This window comes from Gorilla gorilla, chromosome 9 (assembly GCF_029281585.2).
Source record: "Gorilla gorilla gorilla isolate KB3781 chromosome 9, NHGRI_mGorGor1-v2.1_pri, whole genome shotgun sequence".
Taxonomy (NCBI): Eukaryota; Metazoa; Chordata; class Mammalia; order Primates; family Hominidae; genus Gorilla; species Gorilla gorilla.
This window is the reverse complement of record NC_073233.2, coordinates 125315384-125336305: the sequence shown is the minus strand read 5'-3', so window position 1 is coordinate 125336305 and position 20922 is coordinate 125315384. Positions and strand designations below refer to the sequence as shown.

General features: G+C 50.3%; 1 protein-coding gene across 37 annotated transcripts in view; it reads right to left on the bottom strand.

Annotated features, from left to right (window-relative positions):
• Window positions 1-20922, bottom strand: part of CEP164 (centrosomal protein 164) — a 93270-nt gene that overhangs the window by 19736 nt on the left and 52612 nt on the right. For 18 of the 37 annotated variants that reach the window (XM_063693537.1, XM_055354978.2, XM_063693538.1 and 15 more), the window contains 11 exons: window positions 19710-19790; window positions 17748-17831; window positions 12751-12848; window positions 11597-11824; window positions 10519-10665; window positions 6079-6288; window positions 2579-2710; window positions 2272-2488; window positions 1185-1262; window positions 861-992; window positions 360-482 (listed from right to left, as the gene is read on the bottom strand). In XM_063693537.1, the coding sequence (XP_063549607.1) occupies window positions 360-482; window positions 861-992; window positions 1185-1262; window positions 2272-2488; window positions 2579-2710; window positions 6079-6288; window positions 10519-10665; window positions 11597-11824; window positions 12751-12848; window positions 17748-17831; window positions 19710-19790 (1530 nt within the window). The remainder of the gene's footprint in view (window positions 1-359; window positions 483-860; window positions 993-1184; window positions 1263-2271; window positions 2489-2578; window positions 2711-6078; window positions 6289-10518; window positions 10666-11596; window positions 11825-12750; window positions 12849-17747; window positions 17832-19709; window positions 19791-20922) is intronic. The other 19 variants (XM_063693548.1, XM_063693552.1, XM_055354988.2 and 16 more) reach the window with 8 other exon arrangements.

Here is a 20922-nt window from a genome sequence, read left to right as displayed (position 1 = left end):
AAGGCTGGTGTGAGGACTAAATGAGGTAAAATAGACAAAGAGCTCAGAACAGTTCTTGGCACACAGTACAAGCTCAATGTATGGGGGTTCTTTTTACTATCAGAAGAAAGTACAGCCTGCCTGATAAAAGAGGAATTGCCCCCCATTAGGTGGAGGTTTTTCTCATGTTTTAATAAAAAAGGCAAAAAACATCATCGTGGCAGGGTACCAGGAAGGAAAACCTCCCACAATCCCTGACCACAGTTTATCCCCTTCCTCTGCCCCACAGCCAGGTGGGAAGGACCCCGGGGTGTGTGTGCATGTGCGTGCATGTGTGTGTGCATGTGTGTGCATGCGCGCAGGGGATGTGGCCGAGCTACCTCAGCTTCATACTGCTCTCTGGCCTTAGCCATCACTTGCTGGTGCTCCTCCTTCATCTTGTCCAACCTCCTCTCATGCTCCCCTTCCACTTCCTGGCGCTTCTCTCGCAGGAGACTGCTGAGCTGCAGGGGAGACGGCAGGGATGTGGCATGAAGAACCGAGGCGGACCAGCACTCAGGGCCTGCTGCACCTGAAGGTCTTACACACATTTCCCCAGTCTCCCCACACACACACAACACATGGACATCACACAGCCATGACACCATGGTCAGCACACAGCCATACCCCAACACCCCCTCCCCACATGCATACAGGGGCATCAGATTGGAGGAGTACCTGGCTTCAAGGGAACTAAGGCATACAAAGGGAACTAGAAATGCTAACCCCAGCTGAGCCATCCAAAGCAAACTGGAGGCCACTGAGACTAGGCCGGCTCAGCTGACTGTAAGAGAGTCCACAACAGGCGTACACGACTGTGGAAGACACAGAGCGGCGCTCACCTCGTGCTCATACCCAGCCACATGATAAGCCTTCTGGTGAACTCTGTGCTCCACTTGCCCAAGGCACTTCTGCAGCTGGGCCTCCTCTTTCTGTTGAGCTTCCTCTATCCTCTTCTGGAGGCTGGAGACCACCTGAGGAGGCCCCCGCACACACAGGGGAGTGTGACCCTCAGACAGACTGTACAGCTGCTGTGTGGGGATGTGTTCTGAGGACCCGGCATCCATACCCCGGGGCTGGAGGGAGAGGCTCGCTGCCTAGTAGCCAGGGATGGGGCTGAATTCTGCTAATCAGCCATGAAGGGGGCCCAGGATGCTGCATCTCACCTCCCGGTGCTTGGCCTCCAATGAGGAGCAGAGCCGCTCCAGCTCAGCACTGTGCTCCTTCTCCAGCGTTGCCACAGCCTGGGGAGGAGCAAAGGGACTGTGAGTGAAGCTGGCCAGGTACTGATCATGGTGGGAGGCGGAGCCAGGAAGACTACCGACCCCCAAGCCCTCGAGATCAGGGTCAAGGGAAGCACGGGGAAGCACAGCACATCTTTGTTCCTCTGAAATAACTCAGCCCCTGAAGTCTACAACTGGCAAATGAACAGGAACATGAAGGTCAGAGGAGAGGGGCATTGCAGTAAGTTTCGGCTCTCTGCTCCCACCCCCTGCCTTTAGACTAGGCCACAGATCCACAGATGGTGCTCATGCTGGTAAATAAGATCCAAGCCAGGGGGCCAGGTTGGATGCTGTCATTAAGTCAGGCCATGTAGAACTTTCTTTTTATTTTGGTGAGGTGCAAAGCTGCAGCTATTAGACAAGGAAAACACTACAGCAAGAGTAGGGAAGTGCACTGTACTACAAGTGCTCAGAGAGACTGTGCTAAAACCTTCAGAAGCCCACCATCTGACTGGAGTAGAGGGAGTATGGACAGAGAGAAAATCCCTGCTATATTGCTAGCCTCTCATCCTAAGAAAGGAGAGAAAAGTGGGGAGTGAGGCCCTTGCAGCTGTCCCTCAGAGACAGTGAGGGACAGAGCGCCCTTGTCTCAAAACCTCTGGTCTGGCTAAATCTCTTTCAGTCATGAACTTTCTCAAATCCACAGGACGCTCCCCCTCAAGCCTCTGAGGGTTCTCTGCTTGACAACCTCCAGCCGCCACTGCCATCCAGCCTGACCCTGGAGGGGCCTTGTGATGCCTGCTGCATCCTCTGCCCTGTCATGAGCCGATTCGGTCCACATGGAGTAATGGGCCCAGGTGGTCACCTCGCTGTCTCCCATGCCTGTCTGTGTGTGAGACCTACTCTCCCACCTGGCTCCCCAGCCTGCACGCCCACCTGAGACTTGCCCTTCTTCTCCCTGTACACTCAGTCCCTCCCCAGGCAGCCCAGACACAGGTCAGAGGGTGAGGTCCCCACTTGACTGGCTTACTTCTTTCCTCTCCCCTTCCAGCTGCTCTCTCAGCTGCTGCAGAGCCTTCTCCTTTGCAGCATTCAGGGCAGCCTGCTCGCTCTTCTCCGAAGCCTCTATCTCTTCCTTGAGCTGCTCCAGCATTTGCCTATTTTTCTGTTCCAAGCTGGCCCTCTCAGCCTTCTGTTGAGACTCCAACTCTTCTCTCAGTTTCTGCAGGGAAGCCTCTTGCTCAGCCCTGGGTGGACACAGTGGAATGGGAACGTGCCTGTGCACCCTGGGGTCGCCTCCGCAGGGCTGGGCAGCTCACAGGTAAGCACACACTTACCTGATTTGGTCCTCATCTGCTTGTGTGCTGGACTGGACCTGAGCTCGGAGCCAGGATAGCCTCTGGCTTTCCTCCTCTCTCATCCGGGCCTCCTCCTCCTCAATGGCTTTCTGCAGCCGCTCCCTCAAGGAACTGAGATGGAAAGGAAAGGCTAGGTTGTCAGAGAAACCACAAAGGTCTTTCTTCTATTCATAAGCTATGGCTCTCAGCCTCCAATAGCCCTGTTGCCTGTCTAAGAAACTTCCTAAATCTTTTTTTTTTTTTTTCTTTTTGGAGACAGGTTCTTGCTCTGTTGTCCAGGCTGGAATGCAGTGGTGTGATCATGGCTTACTGCAGCCTTAAACTCCTGGGCTTAAGCAATCCTCTCGCCTCAGCAGCCCATGTAGTTGGGACCACAGGCATGCACCATCAAACCCAGCTAATTGTTGAGATGGAGTCTCGCTATGTTGCCCAGGCTGGTCTTGAACTCCTAGGCTCAAGTGATCCTTCAGCCTCAGCCTCCCAAAGCACTGAGATTACAGGTGTGAGCCACTGCGCCCAGTCAAAGTTTCCTAAATCTTAAAGATGAGTCTAACCTCAGCCTCTAGGTCCACTGCTGCCTCCCATAATACCTCCCAGGATTACAAAGGGACCATGAACTCCCCTTTGCTTCAAGAAGCAAACTAATGGCCAGGCGTGGTGGCTCATGCCTGTAATCCCAGCACTTTGGGAGGCCGAGGTAGGTGGATCACTTGAGGTCAGGAGTTCGAGACCAGCCTGGCCATAATGGCGAAACCCCATCTCTGCTAAAAATACAAAAATTAGCCGGGCATGGTGGCACACACCTGTAACCCCAGCTACTTGGGAGGCTGAGACAGGAGAATTGCTGGAACCTGGGAGGCAGAGGTTGCAGTGAGCTGAGATCACACCACAGCACTCCAACCTGGGCAACAGAGCAAGACTCTATCTCCAAAAAAAAAAAAAAAAAAGCAAACTACTGGCTTCTGGGTTTCGGTAGTACAGCACTTCTTCCAAAGGCTCCCCTCTGTCAACAGCTTCACCTCAGCATGACACTCACTCAAGGATAGCTATAGCCACCCAACCAGATTCCACATTCTTTCACTCCGACAGACTCTGTTCTAGCCACATCAGCTGAGTCACCATCCCTCCATTCTACCACACTCTTCCTTCCTAGGTTCTCTGCCAAGAATTCCCTTTTCTATCTGGCAAACCCATATTCATTCCTCAACACCCAGCTCCCTCTCTGGGAAGTCTTTCCAACTCCCTACAAGCTCATCAATTCATCTTTCTGTTCCCATCACTTTACATGTGGACCTTTCTTATCCCATGCTACTCTGCACCATGCGTCACATGGCATCATAATTCATCTTCTGTATCTCTGTTTTCCTTGCAAGTCTGGGAGCTTCTCAAGAGAAAGAATCTTGTCTTAAAATCTGTTATATCCCAGGTACCACACATAGTAGCTGACATAAAGTAGGTGCTTAATAAATTAATTGAATTTGAACAGCATCATCCAGCCCCAAACTATAAGCAAGCCATGATATCTACGAAAGGTTATCTTATTTACACACCAACAACAGTGGCCATTTCATCCTAAGCAGACATCCCCCTGCTTACACAAACCACATCCTTTTTGGGTAACTCCTCACACAGCCCCGCACGACCAGGGGATGTGTGCTGTGCGCTCAGGGAATTCAAACCTAGGAAAAACGTGATTCGGAAGACAATTCCTTTGAAAAGCTTCTGTAGCAAATCCTAAAGCCAAAAAAAGACTTAGGATTCTTTCCTATTTCAAGATACTAACACCATTACTTTTTTCCATTAAGAGAGAAAATTTGGCCGGGCACAGTGGCTCACGCCTGTAATCCCAGCACTTTGGGAGGCCGAGGCAGGTGGATCATCAGGTCAAGAGATCGAGACCATCCTGGCTAACCCAGTGAAACCCCGTCTCTACTAAAAATACAAAAAAAAAAAATTAGCCAGGCATGGTGGCAGGCGCCTGTAGTCCCAGCTACTTGGGAGGCTGAGGCAGGAGAATGGCGTGAACCTGGGAGGCGGAGCTTGCAGTGAACCGAGTAAGCCACTGTACTCCAGCCTGGGCGACAGAGCAAGACTCTGTCTCAAAAAAAAAAAAAAGAGAGAGAGAAAATTTGAATTAAGTAAAAATCCTTCCTTCTAGATTCCCCAGAAACCTTTTCTCTTTGTCCTATGGCTAAATTTTACACACAGCAACACAGTGTTAGAGCTGGCAGGGACTTTAGAAGTTTTAAGTCCAATCCCTTCATTTTACAGTGAAAGAAGCTAAGGGCCAGCCTGCCTGCCTTCTCATTCCAGAAATATTTGTTACAAGATCAGCTGTGGCTTCCAGAAATTTCTACCACATGGAAGTTCCCAGCAGAGGGAAGGAGAGCCCATTCCTCAGAAAGGCTTGGGCATAAACAGAAACAGGTTCTGGTGATGAACTAGTTTGAAGAAAGCCAGGCCTTGAAGGCACTGTCCACAGAGAAATCACTTAGTCAAGAATGCCTGAATATGCATTGATTTCAATTGAAAAGTAATTGCTACCATTTGTTCAGCAACTGCTATGTTCCAGGCCATGAATCAAGACACTTTTGGCATGCCAGTCTTCCCCACAACCTAAGAGGGCCTCTGGAGTCAGGGGCCTTGGGAGAGAGATGGAAAGCACAGTCAGCCAAGCTCAGGGTGGCCAGCAAGAGGGGAGAAGACTGGTGGGCTGGCAGGGACACAGCGCCAGGATTTCCTCCAAGGTGCTGCACCTTAAGGTGAGTCACATCCTGCTTGGGTGGGCCCCTGCCCCAATTCTCAGTTGGCTGGAAGAGGAGGATGCTAGGGGGTTGGAGGATGCTAGGGGGTTGGAGGTGTCTGTTCTTTGGGATGCTCCCTGGTGGAGGACCCACAAGGATGTGATATAAGGACAGACCCTGTGTCAGTGCTTCCTGCGCTGGACTCATGAGAGATTGCTCCGAACTTCCCAGTACTTGTATGTTGGTTTTCTGTTTTACATTCTCTAAATTAAGCATAAATGTTTTATATATACTTTGCTAGGTATCATCTAAAAATAATAATTTTCTACCACTCTTGGATGTTCTGTACAAGAGGACAAGACTTAGCCTTTAGTTAAAATTGCCAAGTAAATGAAATATGTTAACACCTTTTTGTAGTACCTTTCCCATCCTGGGACTGTGACAGATGGCTCATTAACAGCTCAATATCCATTCTCCCTTTCTTCCTTACCAACAGAACCCTGCTTTTATTCTACTGGGTAAAGAGGTCAGCTAAAGGACTACATTTCCCAGTGTTCTCTGCAACTAGGTGTAACCAATGAGACATAAGCAGAAATTGTTGGGTCAAGTTTCCCAACTTTAGTTGGTCTTGGTAGAACCATGGGCATCCCAGTGGTCCCCAGGCTGAGAGGGTGTCCCTGGCTCCTCACATCCCTGAAAGGCCCCAGGAAGCATGCCTAAGGGGAAGGGCAGGACCTGAGAGATTGCTCTTTCTGCTGGTGAAGCCGGAGGATCTCCTCTTCCTCCTCTTGGCACAGCTTCTCCCGCAGTTGCTGCATCTTCTCTTGCTTCGATTCCAGCAGGTGCCTCTGGTCTTGCTCGAGTACTTGGGCCACTGCCTCTTCCATGGCCTTTAGTGCAGCCTCTGAGAGCTGCTCTGGGGGAGCCACAGGCTCTGTGGATCGCCTACCATGGGTGGGGAATGGCATATCATCACAGGGTTAATGTCCACCCACCTCTGCATCCAGGTTAGAATGGATACGGAACATCACAGATGGAATCCTAATGGAGGGCCCACAATCAGGAGTCAAACAGGTCACCCAAGGGCAGGCAAGAGATACAGTCAATGCTTGTTCCATAGGACAAGCCCCATCGTGGCTGTTTAAGGCCCCAAGAGCCTAGGGAGAAGGGTAGCCCATAGCAGGCTCTCAGCAGACTTATGAGGTTATGGCCCAAGATCAAAATCTGAAGCTGCAGCTCAAGAGCTGGCAGCAGCAGGGAGAGAGTGAAGCTCTGTCCCTAATGGATTCCTTCCTAGAATGGCTCACAGCCCCGTTACCACCTCCCCACTAGAGCTCTGCCTGCTACTTAAGGCTCATGCCAGCAATTTGTGAACAGTCCCCAGAGACTGCTTTCTGCCTCCCAAACTGAGTAGTGGCCAATGTATATGGGCCCATGAAAGAAGCAGCAGCAGGTATCCCAGCTCTGAGAACTACAACAGTCCAGGAAGGCCCAGGAATAGGAAGCTCCCCTATCACACTACCAAGGGGGCCAGGAGATGCTCCCCTAAGCCAAAAAATGTAGCAAGCGTGCACATGAGTGCCATGTTCCCCGTCTACCCATGGGGGCACGTTTTCGTCTGCTTAGAGTTAATTAAATGTTTAGAAATGAATAAAAGGAATTCAGAGCTGACCTGGATACATAGGAGGGTGGTGAGATCAGGAATAATGGTATCCATTAAAAAGATGTGTATAAAGTAATAAGGACTGTTATTTTGCTTGTTTTCTGGTTCTTCAAGGAAATGCCCAAAGAGGAATCCTGAGAACATTCTGAGCAGGATAAAGCATGAGCAGGATAAAGCATTTTGTCTCCCAAAGTGACTTTCCTAAAGGCCAGAATGTGTCTCCACGTCCAGGTCCCTCAATCTTACGGTGGAAAGTGGCCTCACCACACACCCTCCTCGCACAGCACTCAGGCTGTTGCAGGCCTGGCACGGTGGCTCAGTCAACCTAAGCGGAAAGTGTGGGCATGACCCAAAACAAAGAGGGCTGGGCAAGAGTCAAACAGGGGAGCTGGTCCTCCCTGCTGTGGACTCAGAATCCCTTCTCCCTCCAGCTCGAGCCCCACTGTAGATGGAAAGCAGCGGGCAGGATCAGATTAGAACAGCAGAGGAAAACAAGGGCTTACGAATCCCACTGCAGCACCTTGAGACTATAGAGAGAGGAAGACAGGACAGGCTACTGTCATCTCTGAATTACCATAAAGACCTTTCGTTTCCCCTTTCCTAAAATCATAACTCGGACCAGAAATGATCTTCAGCCTATGCCTTCAATTCTCTTCTGCTCCCAACTCCATCTCCTCCTTCCTTCCAAAGCTTGGCTTCCTCTCAGTCCCCTGACACAGCCCAACTAATGCATATCTAAGACATGTGGCTGCCACCTCCTCTGAGAATCCTGCCCTCAGAAACAGCCTTCCCCCACAGCTCTCCGCCTCATCAACCCTCCAACTCATTTCCAACCTTGGCTGAAAACATCTTTTTTCCCTCAGATGGTACCTTTTAATGTCTCTCTCTCCTGCAGGCTGCAAGCTATGTGGAGCCCCAGGGACAGATGCTGTGGAAAGATGGGGCATCAGACTGTGTGGGGCATGTGCCCAGGCTATGAGCACCAGTGAACTTGCACAGAGGCAACCTGGGCTGTCTGTCAGTGGACCTCTTCTCCCTCGCACTGTTTTAAAGGTCTAGTAGCCCAAACTGCTAGCTCAGTTCCAAGGCAGTAAACAATGTCTGAAAGGTCCATGACATGATTGGGAAGTTGAGGACTCCAGGGGAAGAAACAGCTCTGATTTCTAGGCCAACTCCTCAGGTATCAGAATCAGTGGGACCCAGTTTCCTACAGTGAGTGACAAAGGGGAGGCTCTGCAGGAGCATAATCATTTCAGGCTGGCCACCAAGTAGCTCAAAGATACGGGAGAGAAAGCAAGAAGAGAAAGCAGGGAGAGACAGGGAAGAAAGAGAGCGGAGGGTGGGGAAATGGCACCTAGGAACACTGTGAAATGGTTTTCATGGTACTGCCACAAAAGTTATGTCTCCTCTCATACTCAACTTGGTGGTTTGGATTCTTTTACCCTCTTCTCTGCAAATCCTCACGAAAGATGCTGGCATGACACGGGGAGGACCTTCCTATTTCCTAGTCCTGGCCTTGGCCAGAAAGCATTCGGTGAGTGGCACATGTTGCCTCCTGGCCCTACCTGCTCCCTCTAGCCTGCCCTCTGCTCCTAACCCTTCAGATCCAGCTTGACTACACCTTTGGAAGCTGACAGACACAGAGCTACTCCCACAAAACCTAGACAACCCATCCATTCCTGATGCCGCTGTAAAGATTAATAACACGGAGGCGATGGGGCCTGAAGAGACTCAGGAAAGGAAGAGAAGGCATTTCCTAAGGGGATGGTATAAACTGAAACTGTGTGGTCAAGTATTTCTGAGACCCTAGCAGGGGCAGCCTCGCTGGGATGGCGGGAGAAACACAAGGCAAAGGAATGAATCGGCCAAGGCAACTGGGGAGGAGCTGGGGAAGCCAAGGCCCCAACTGAGCCTGGCTGCCCAGGCTTCCCTCTAGAGGTCCTGGGAAGACACCCCTCTGACCTCTGCCCAATCTTCCTCTCTCCGAACTACACCCACCTCCTGTCCTCACAGAAAGCATCCTGAACTGACTAACCACAGCCACAAAGGTGACAGGAAAGCCATATAATTCCTCCAGGTCACAGTTTTCACTGTAGGATGTATCACCATCTGAAAGACGTGACCACCCCTTCCATACACCACTCCTGCAATGTTATGGTGACAACATGAGATCCTGAGCTCACGTGCCCTGCCAGCTCTCAGTGAGTAATGTGTGCATGAACTTGCTGTGAGTAATGTGTGCATAAGCCTGTCTCTGCTCATGAGTCAGTCCCAAATCCTTTAGACCTGTTCAGTTCACAGAAGGGAAAATGTTAAGTCCTGATCCTTCTCTTTCTCTATGCAGAGAAAAGGAACAGTGGCTGCAGACTAAAGTCAGAAGTCTAGGGCTCTAGTGACTAGGAACTAGTGTTTTTATTTGAGACAGAGTTTCGCTCTTGTTGCCCAGGCTGGAGTACAGTGGCACGATCTCGGCTCACTGCAACCTCCACCTCCCAGGTTCAAGCAATTCTCCTGCCTCTGTCTTCCAAGTAGCTGGGATTATAGGCACCCGCTACCATGCCCAGCTAATTTTTGTATTCTTAGTAGAGACGGGGTTTCGCCATGTTGGCCAGCTGGTCTCAAACTCCCAACCTCAGGTGATCCACCTGCCTCGGCCTCCCAGAGTTCTGGGATTACAGGTGTGAGCCACCGCGCCCGGCCTAGAATCTATTTCTAATTCTGCCACTGACTAGCGATGTGACCTTAGATGAATCCCTTCACTTCTCTGAGCCTCAGTTTCCTCGTCTGAAAAATGAGTAGGAAGGGGAAGGGTAAGAATGGAAGGAGAAAAGCTAAATGATTTCTAAATTTTAGAAGTACTTGGTTCAACAACATAGGTGAATCAGAAAAACACACTGAGCTTTGAACACAAGCACAAAAGATCAATCCTGTATACTGTATAATTCCATGTATGTGAAGTAGAGAACTGGAAAAATGACCCTTTGGCCAGAACTTGGAGCTCACAGGCCAGAACAGTGAAGACCTGGGGTGAGTGGTTTGAGAGGGGCACGAGGAAACTTCCTCGAGGGATGGAGACATTCCCTGTTTGAGTGGCCAGTATACAGTGTGCACAGATGCAAATTTTCACTGAACTGTACACTTTAGGCCTATGTACTGCAGTGTACATACATACCTCAACAACATTTTTGAAGAGAAAAACAGTGCTTGGTAGACAGGAAACATGATTTAGCAAGTTTAGCAAATGAGCCAAGAGGTACCCCCTCATCTGCCCTTGTACCTCAAGTCCTGACCAGGAGCCCCAGGGACCAAAGCTAACCCCAGGTAAGAATCAGTCATGCCTGCGTGGGGCTCTCAAGGCTGCACACAGAGCACCAAGGATATGCTTAATCTCCCTACACTCTAACCCTTGGCCAGAGCCTGAGCCCCACCTCCCACCACCCAAGAGTGAATAGGCACTGAAGCAGCCCACACGCAGTGGAGGACAGGGACAGACACACAAAACTGGCCCTTACACCTCTGGAGAGACTGGCGGGGTGGGGCTGACTGCCACCTTCTCCTCAAGATCCTCTGCCTCTTCCTGCCCAGGGCCCAGCTCCTCGGCCTGGGAATGCTGCTCCTTGCCCTTCTCACGGGCAGCAGGTGGGCTTGGGGCCTGCTCCCTTGATAGCAGTAAGGAAACAACTGTGTTAAAGCCAGTAAGAAAGCAAGAGGCTTAAGACGCATGCCATTTGGGGTCAAAGAGCTATGACAGAGACAAGAGAGACAGCCCAACAATTTCCCTACCTCGGGTCTTAAACCTCCCTCTCCCCGCCCTTCCTCTCCCTGAATTATTTGCATCAAAGACTAGAGACTCCTGCCTCACAATGGAAGCAGGATGGTTATGGTACCCCAGGAGCTCCGTACACAGCAGGTGTTCAGTGGATGCTGCTGATTGCACATCGATGCTGCTCAGGTTCCCTAGTGACTCATTCCAACCCAATGAATTCTAAGACCAGCATCTTTCTCTAGTAAGGGGGACAGAGAACTAGCAAATGTCCACCACGCTCTTGACTAGGCTAGGAAAAAAAGGTCCTCTCAGCTGGACCCAGAGTTATCTGGGCTTCCCTCTCCCTGGGCCGAGCACATAACAGGGCTCCAGCTGGGGTTGCTGAATGACAAGAAGTAGGATGACTATTGGAAACAGGGGTGCTGGTAGGGAGGGGACTAGAGAAAGGGCTTCCCTGGCAGGAATGGAGCAGCCAGGGTGATACCAGTCTCTGCTCCAGCCCCTTGCAGGGAGGCAGCTGTGACAAAAGAGACACCTCCTTATTCAAGAGTTTCTAAGTTCCTCTAATCAGACCACATACCCTGATTTCAGCTGTAGACTGAGGACTAGGAAGAGGCACATTTCCTCAAATCCAGCTCCCATGGGACACTAAGCAGAGCCTCTGCTGCTGCTGCTGCTGCTGAGGCTACAAACCCGCCCCAGCTCCCCACTCCCTCCCCAACCCAACCCCACCCCCATCTCTCTCAGCACTAGCACACATACCCACTACACACAGAGCAGCCGCCACCCCTCATCCTCATGAGGATGCTTCCCCTCATCCTTACCTCTGGAGGGACAGCTGCAGGCTGAGGCTGGCTGCAGAGTCCTCCCCAAGCTCCTCTGCCTCCTTCCACTCAGGCTGCCCCTCGGGGCCCTGGGGGGGCTCTTCTTCAGTGGCCAGGCTGCGAGGGGGACTCTGGGCCCGCTCCTCGTGTGGAAGTGGAGGAGATAACCTGGTCAGGCCGGGCAGAGCAGCAGAGTCAGGCCCCTCCATTTGGAGAGCAGGAAGAGAACTGGGGAGTACAGTGTGTGGACCTAGGTCATTGCCTCCTCCTGGGTTATGCTCCAGCCCCACCCCCACATCCATCCGTGGAGAGCCACAGCAGGGCAAGGCAGGCACACATGTGGGAAGGAGAGACTCCCTCCTGAGCCCTCCTTTTACCTAGACTGGAGTCAGGCTCCACAGGGGTCCCTATACTGCCTCTGCTTGGTTCAGGAGTAAGAGCAGGACACACTCACAAGTATACCCATCCCCAGAGCTCACCAGCACTGGGGCCAGGGAGGGGTGGAAGAACTAAGTGGGGAGAAAAAGAGAAGCCAGACTCAAGAGGTCAAACTAGAAAAATGCATGAAGCTGTCATGGATAGTTTTTGCAGGTCCAAAAGTGAAATGACCATTCCCCTTCCCCTTCTAGGGTGGCAGCCCTTGTCATGGGGCTCAGGCCTGAGAAGCTGAGAGCCCCCGTCACATCACACACAGTGGCACTCTCACAGATAGCTACAGCCATTTCTGATGTGGCAGGGCCCTGGCTCAGAACTCTTGAGTTGCAGTACCAACCCTCCAGTGCGACTCCTCCAGACCTCCACAAGGTTTCTTCAGCCCTGGCCCATAACCAGGCGCACACACAGCTTAATCAGCCCTGGCCCCACAATAGTGCCCAGAGTCCTGCCAATTGTACCCAGTGGCACTTCACATTCCCATCTTGGTGAAGAAACAAAGGGTCTGCTCATGCATGCAAACATATACACACATTGCCAGTACACACACGTGCACATACATATACACATGCATGTGCACACACAGACCCTGCAAGGCCATCCAGCCAGTTCATCACCCGCTGCCAAGCAAGTGTACACTGAGCCAGGCCAGCCACCAAAGCCAAGAATTCTGCCCAAGTCCACACCACCCTGAAGGCACAGCGCTGGGGATAGCCTCCCACCTATGGTACCTCTCCAGGCCTTTGGACTGCTTGCTCTGCAGCTCATCTTGGCTGGACTGGCTGTCATCCTTGTCTTCTATTCCCAGTGGTTCCTGGGCCTGTAGGAGAGAAGCAATAAAAAGTTTGTGTTGGAGGGACTGCATTTGGGTCCCTCCATCCTCCTGCTGGCTCTCAAGCTTAGACGAAAGCACTGAGAAGTTGCTCTCCAGAAGATGGGACCATACGGGACGTAGAACAGAAGGTTGATCTACTGCACAGTGAAGCTTCCCCCAAGCTTTGGCTAGGCTCACAGCTGCTCCCCAGGTCAGCCTTGAGGCCTGGGGAAGATGTGGCAGAAGACCACAGCCACTACACAGAGAGTCAGGAGCCAGAGGCCGAAGGAGAACACACAAGAAAAAGAAAATCCTGCCTCCTGCTGCTGGAAGCCTGCACTGTGAGCTGTGCAGAGAAAGCAGAGAAATCCATGAGTACCCCAAATCCACAGAGGCCCAGATTAGCAGTGCCAGTGAATGACAAGGGTGCTGAAATTACGAGGGCAGAATCGGGGGCCACAGGCAAGCACATGAGAAAGGATAAGTCCTGGAGAGATGGAGTCCTGGTAGAATGAGAGAGACAGCTGTGCCCAAGACAAAAAGGGCACCACCTGGCACCTGGAGGAAGGAAGACAAAGTGCTCCTTCGCTACATTCAGGGTCCCCGCAAGCACCCTGGCCCCATCAGCAGACAATGATGCCCCCTTCCCAGTCAGCAATTACATCATCCATCAAAAACAAAACAAAACAGAACAAAAATCTCATTTTAAAGCTTGGGTGACTAGTGACATTTAGCAAGTTGGTTTAAAAAAAAAAAGGAAGAACTATTCTTTGAGGCAAGGTCTCACTCTGTCACCCAGCCTGGAGGGGAGAAATATTCATGATCATTTCAAATATTTTCCACAGAGGTACAGTAGTGTAGTCAGCCTGGGGTCAACCCTTTGTTCTAGCTCTTCCTGCCTGGGAAGTCTGTCTCCTCCACTGTATAAAATGGGATAGCAAATTGCAACTCACAGGGCTTCTGGTGAGGATTAAATCAGCTCATATATGTAAGGCCCAGCTCGTGACCCAAAGAAGGCACGCCATCAATGTTAGCTCCTCTTCCCACATTCCTCTCCCTCTCCCCCAGCCTAAGGTAAAAAACAAAAAGAAAAGACTCTGCCAGTGCCAGTCCCCATCCTAGGACCTGCACTCCTTCTGTCACACCGACAGGAGCCCCGTCTGTTCTGGGACACAGGGTCAACAGGAGAGGTGGGGCGGGAGACAGCTCACTCCATCTTTCCCAGTAGGGTCCCCAGCCCTGTGCCCACAGCCCCCATACCTCTCCACTGGCAGCCTAAGCCCCAGCAGCTGTGGCTAACCCTGCCATCTGGATGGGTGAGGAAGGGCAGGGCTTGAACTAAAACCCAGCTCCCCCAAATTACATTAAAAATAGAAATGCTGCCTGTGAGTACCTCCCGGTGCCTGTAGCAGAAGGGCTCCCTGCCAGCGCTGCCACTCCTCATCACATCAGCATGGGCAGAGCCTGCAGACAATGGCAGGGCACGCAGCCTTTCCTGCCCCACCTCTTTCCCCTTCCAGGGTGCAACTCACCACTTGTCTTCCCCTACAGACCACACCATGCTCATCAAATATCTCCCTCTCTCACCTGTCAAGGTGACAGGTCCACTCCATTTAACAAACTAAAATATAAGATGAGTAATAAAGTGGGGTGATAGTAATAAAAATAGGGGGACTGAGCCCTGAGTCAGAAAGGACTCCGGGGCTATCAGCCATACACCATAAGAAAAAAGGCAGCAGATAGGAGGGCTGGCTGCAGACCACGGCTTTCCGGCCTCGGCCTTCTTGTTTCACCTATATCTCTGTGAGAAACTGAACTATCCCCCACTGACAGAGAAAAGGGGATCCTCGGGGAAATACCCAGATGGATGGTCCTCTTGATAGAGAGGGTCCTCTTAACTTTTTTGCTCCAGAAAAGGAAGCAAAGGATCCAGATGACGAAAGCAGCCAAGGTCAGCATTCTTCAGAAAGGGGAGACAATCGCACATCCTAAGCCTCTGGCCTAAAATACCATTTCCCTCTCCTTAACTTGGTTCTAGGGTCTTGTTTTCATTTAAGATGCAGTCCTCAGTTAAATAAACCATGGTGTATTCATACAGCAGAAGCTGTGCAGCCAACAAAAAGAATATGGTAGATCTACATGAAATAACTCAGAAATAAGTCAAGGGCCTATTCTCAAATTTAAAGAGCACATCACCATGCAGTTTAGGTAGCACAATCCCAATTTTTATGGGAAGAAAAAAGATAAGAGAAAATAGATATATGCTTATAATGTACACAGAAAATTTTCTGGAAAGGTACATGAAAAATGTGAATGGAAACTATCCATAGTCCCTGCCTGTGTAAGGCTACAGGAAGCTGAGAACTTGGATCTTCTGTATTATTTGAAATAATTTTATAATCACTTTTCTAATTCATTATGAAATGTATTATGTTGGCCAGGCACGGTGGCTCATGCCTGTAATCCCAGCACTTTGGGGGGCCAAGGTGGGAGGATCACCTGAGGTCAAGAGTTCGAGACCAGCCTGGCCAACATGGGGAAACCTCATCTCTACTAAAAATACAAAAAAAAAAAAATTAGCCGGGCATGGTGGTGGGTGCCTGTAGTCCCAGCTACTTGGGGAGGCTGAGACAGGAGAATCGCTTGAACCCAGGAGGCGGAGGTTGCAGTGAGCCAAGATCATGACACTGCACTCCAGCCTAGGTGACAGAGGGAAACTCCATCTCAAAAAAAGAAAGAAAAGAAAAGGAAGATGAAAGAAAGAAAGAAAGAAAGAAAGAAAGAAAGAAAGAAAGAAAGAAAGAAAGAAAGAAAAAAGAAAGAAAGAAAGAAGGAAAGAAAGGAAGGAAGGAAGGAAGGAAGAAAGAAAGAAAGATGTATTATGTCTAATTCATTATAATCGTTTTTTGTGGTGATGGTTGGGAAGGTATATAATACGGTAAAACTTATCAAATAAATGTGCAGTTTATTGTATGTCAATTTTATCTCAATAAAGCTGCATTGCAAATATTTTAAATGAACAAAAACTAGTATAGCTCAGTTATAAGCCCTCTGCCCTGGTCCTGCCCTTGAGAGAGACATGGAAAATACGGCAAAATGGGCAAGAGCGCACATGAAGGACAGAAGATGGCATCTACAGTTCTGTCCCATGAAGGGGCTGCTGCTCTCTCCTCCAGCTCCACCCCGACATCTCGACCCCTCCACCCCCAGAGATGGCGGACAGCTGGAAGCTGAGCCTGCAAAGGCCTGGCTACTTGGTCAGCCAGGCTGAGCGCTGTTACCCACATCACAACAGGCAGGTCACAAGGTATAGCTTAGGGGAGGGGTCCCCAACCCCCAGGCCACAGAGCAGGGAGTGAACAGTGGGCAGGCAAGCAAACATTATCACATGAGCTCCACCTCCTGTCAGATCAGCAGTGGCACTGGGTTCTGACAGCAGCATGAACCCTATCGTGATCTGTGCACGCAAGGGATCTAGGTTGCACGCTCCTCATGAGAATCTAATGCCCCCACCCCCGGCCCCATCTGTGGAAAAACTGTCTTCCAAGAAACTGGTCCCTGATGCCAAAAAGGTTGGGGACCGCTGGCTTAAGGCTTCCTCTGCCAGGGATGGCCACCTCAGGAGGCTGCACTTCGTGAGAACCAAAACCAAGTCAGGTCCTGCTACTGCGTTACAGCAAGTGGCATAGCCCAAAAAGAGGCTGCTGGCCATATCAGGTCTTAGGTAGACCCAGAAATCTGTCTTTTTTTCAAGCTCCCAAGTAATTCTGATACTGGCCAGGTGTTGGACCCCAAACAATGGAATCCACCTCCACTCCACTGACTCAGTAACTTTCCCACTCACCTACTGCCAAAGAAGCCTCACAATTCGCCTGCTCCAAACCTTTCCTGACTAATCCCACCTTCCTTTGACTGTGCCTTCACATCTCTTTAGCACTGCAAACAGGATGACCAAGATCCAACAAGGACCTGGTGGCTGGACAGTGGCCCAGAAAGGTTTTATCAGCCAGAGCTGAGAGGAACATGTTGGGCTCAAATGCAACTGGCCTGAAAACTCTAGCCTGCCTCTAGCACACATTTCACTAAAGGCTCCAAGGCTGGGTTCATATTAAACATCTTGTTTGTTTCACCCAACAAATTTCCATTTTGCCCAAACCAAATGTTCCCTTAACTTGCAGAGATCATGTGCCAGAACTGCTCTTCTAACCAATCCACAAAGAAAAAGAAAAGTCTTCTTGGCTTGAAGCTCCTTAAGGACAGGATCTGTGTTTGAATCATCTTTGTACCCCACATGGGTCAGTCATCATCCATGCCCACACAGAGCTAACATCTGGCAGGGGAGACAGACAAACAACCATCAAACAAAACAAGAGTGACTAAACGGAGCAAAGAAAGGGAACAATTCATCCCATTTGAGGAGGAGGTGTCAGAGGTGAACCTCCAGGACCAAAAAAGAGCTTGCTGGGAAAAATGGGAAAGCAGAGTGGCAGGCAGAGGGGTGGCGGAGGTGGAGAGTGTGCCCCAGCAATGGCGAGCAGCAGATCCAGCTGGTGAGCAGCACGTGGGCTGGGCATGTAAAGAGGATGAATGGGCCAGGATGGGAAGTGCCTTGAAATCTACAATCTACACAGCGCTTTGCACATGAGCAGACAGTCCACTCTTCAGCTGCTGAATGAGTGGATAAATGGATAAATACATGGTGGAAGAGGGCTTTAATTTATAGCAACAATGCAGGAATGGTCAGAAGCCCCATGAAAGGCAGTCAGGACAATGCCTTAATGAATTAGAAGGGAGAGGACTTACAGAAATGCACCCTGTGATGGGCAGGGCTCAGTTCTGGGTCATCCGAAAAAGTTGTGAGGGAAAATGAGGCCCCAGCTCAGCCTACCACCCACAGAGACTCACCTGCCGACAAGCTCCACCCAGGACTGGGGAAAGCACATCAACATCCAGCAGGTGCTCCGAGATCCGGCTGCGAAAACCGAAGTCCTAGAGACAGTGGAGATGCAAAGGTCAACTCTGCCTCTGTCACAGTCAACACCCACCAGGCCTCTTCACTACCCCAACTCCACTTTCCAGAAAGATGTCTATTATGTGCCCAGCTCTGTGCCAAACATTTCAACATCCACTAATTTCATCTTCAAAATAACACTGCGACTCAATGGAAAGATATGTCAAGCAAGTATGGTAAAATGTTAATTGTGGCCTATAGATGGTGAGTATGTGGGTATTCACTGTACAATTTTTTTAATTGTTCCATATGTTTGAAACTTTTCATAAGAAAATTATGGGGAAAAAATAACCCTGTGAGACTAAAACTCTTTCCCTCATCTCACAGATAACGAAGCATGTTGGAAAGCACACATAACTCGCCCAAGGTCACACAGCTGATAAGCAAGGGGCCTGGGGGTCAGATGGGGCCCCGCACTGACTCCAAAGCCCAAGCTCTTTCCATGACACATGCTGTGAAGGATGTCACTTTCCAGCTGTCTCTCCCTCTCCGTGGTGCCCAACCAGGCATGAGAAGAGATGCCAACATCCCCAGAAAACCTGTGGGCAGTTTGGAAATGAGCCTTGGTGGGCTCTTTCCAGCTCGTTCCATCCCCTTTCCATAGAGGTTCCCCTCTGGACAATGAGAGTTAATTAGTGGTGCTTCCTGCACTGGCTTCTCTTTGGGACAGGCAGCAAGTGCCCACACTGGTGCCAGTTTGTTGCTGTCCTTTGGCTGCCACAGGCCCACGATCCCACCCTCTCTGAGCCTAAGATCCCTGCTGGGCTAAGTGAAGGACTGCTACCCAACAGCATGTTAATGGGGAGAGTTGGCTGTCACATCAGCCCTGATTAATGGTGAGACGCCCAGACAAAGTCTGGTCCTGCTGTCCACAGCCTCCTCCATCTACTTCCATAGAGAAGAAAAATGCTGATGGGCACATTTCTCCACATGGGGGACTGCTTTAGAAGAGCCAGCCCCCTTGCTTCCGAGAGATCTGCGACATGGCGATTCTTCATGGACAGTTTTTGCCAACAACAACTTTTTGCCTTCCCTTTCTAGCTTGTGGGTTTTTCTTCTTTTTTGGTGACATTTTCCTTTCAGTTTGAGTTCTACTTCACTTAATGCAGCTGCCATCTGCCTTCTAAGCCCATGGCTCAGTGAGGGGCGAGCACACACAGTCTCCTAATTCTTCTGCACCCCCTCATATCATTACTGTTCATCCCTGACCCTCTCCCACTAATCCCTTCCCTTTGATCTGCCTCCTCCAAACAGATGGAGGATGGCTTCTAGAGGTAATGCTCTGCCAAAAAGCACCCTGAACTATTCCCCTTAGGTACAGACCTGGCAAATGAAACCAGGATACAGCAGGCTCGGTAGAAGGTCTGGGACAAAGAAACCATGGATGCCGGCATTCCAAGACAAAGCCTTAACTTTAGAAATGAAGCCACGGCATCCCTCCTGGCCTAAGCCTGGGGACTGTCCTCGCCACAGCTCAGTGATCCCATAAACACAAACACACCAGTCTCTAACCTCCTAGGCTCATGGTAACTCACATGATCACACAGGCAACTCACACAAGAGTGAGAGTAATAATAGCTAACATTTTAATGTATTATATATATAATTATATTATTAATGTTTATATGCTAACATTTTACATTCTCTGCCTCACTTTCTTCTCACAACAAACCTATAAAATAGGAAGTATTACCCTTAGTTAATGGGTTGAGAAACTGGAGCTAGACAAGACTCAAGCATGAGTTCGAAATTCTCCCACTTAATAAGCTGCGTGATGCTAGGCAAATTACTTAACCCTGGAGGCTCACAAATCTATGCTCTTCACCACCACTCTACTGCCCTCATCTCAAACTCACCAGGCCATGGAAGGACTTGGGGTCAGAAGCTATGGAGACTGAGAGCTGTGGTTCCTTCATGTGTTCACTAATTTCCAGTTCCTGGAGAGACAGACCCACAGAGAAATCCCTCAGAGCAGAGCACAAAGGGTCATGGTCCCTACCCAGTGAATTCTGTTCAGGCCACGGGCCCAATATAGGGCTCAGGTCAAACTGAAATCCACTCTTCTTGAAAACCTAAACGAGGCCTGTGGACCCAGCCATTCTCTCTGGACATGTGCACAGCCTCCGCCCCACTGGGGCTGGGCAGCCCGCTGAGTAGACACAACCACACTTTGAATCAGATCAGCAAGGATTTGCATGAGTAAAGGGAGCCAAGAGTAGCAGAGACGGTTAGAAAGGTGGCAGTACCGAAGTCTGATGCTATCCTAAAAAACAGAAGGAGAACATCTTTCCCAGGAAATAGATAAAAGCTCTTTTTTTTTTTTCCCGAGATGGAGTCTCGCTCTGTCTCCCAGGCTGGAGTGGCGCCATCTCCACTCACTGCAGCCTCCACCTCCCAGGTCCCAGCAATTCTCCTGCCTCAGCCTCCCGAGTAGCTGGGATTACAGGTGCGCTTCACCACGTCCAGCTAATTTTTGTATTTTTAGTAAAGATGAGGTTTCACCATGTTGGCCAGTAATCTTGAACTCCTGACCTCAAGTGATCCACCCGCCTCGGCCTCCCAAAGTGCTGGGATTACAGGCATGAGCCACTGCGCCCAGCCGATAAAAGCTCTTTAAATGAATTCCCTCACCATCTACCTGGAGGAGGAACAGGACTAAGGGTTGAAAAATCTAAAAGGCCAAAGGATCTCCCCATTCAGGCTTACTTCTGTACATTTTGGTCATTGACCTGATCTTGCCAAAGCAACCACTCCCATGTCTTGGGATCATTCAGAAAGAGCCACAAAAATGGACGAGAACGGTCTTCTTGTCACCTAATCTACCTATGCTGGGGCAGAACACTGCCAAATGTGGTGCCAAATGTGGTACCTACTGCCCCGACCACCCCCATCTCGTCACGACACACAGTGTTCTCTCTCTATAGAAACTCAGACTGCTGCAACCACGACTGCCCCCAAACTGATGTCAAGAAGTACAAGGGAAGGCTGGGCACAGTGGCTCACACCTGTAATCCCAGCACTTTAGGAGGCCAAGGCGGGCAGATCACCTGAGGTCGGGAGTTCAAGACC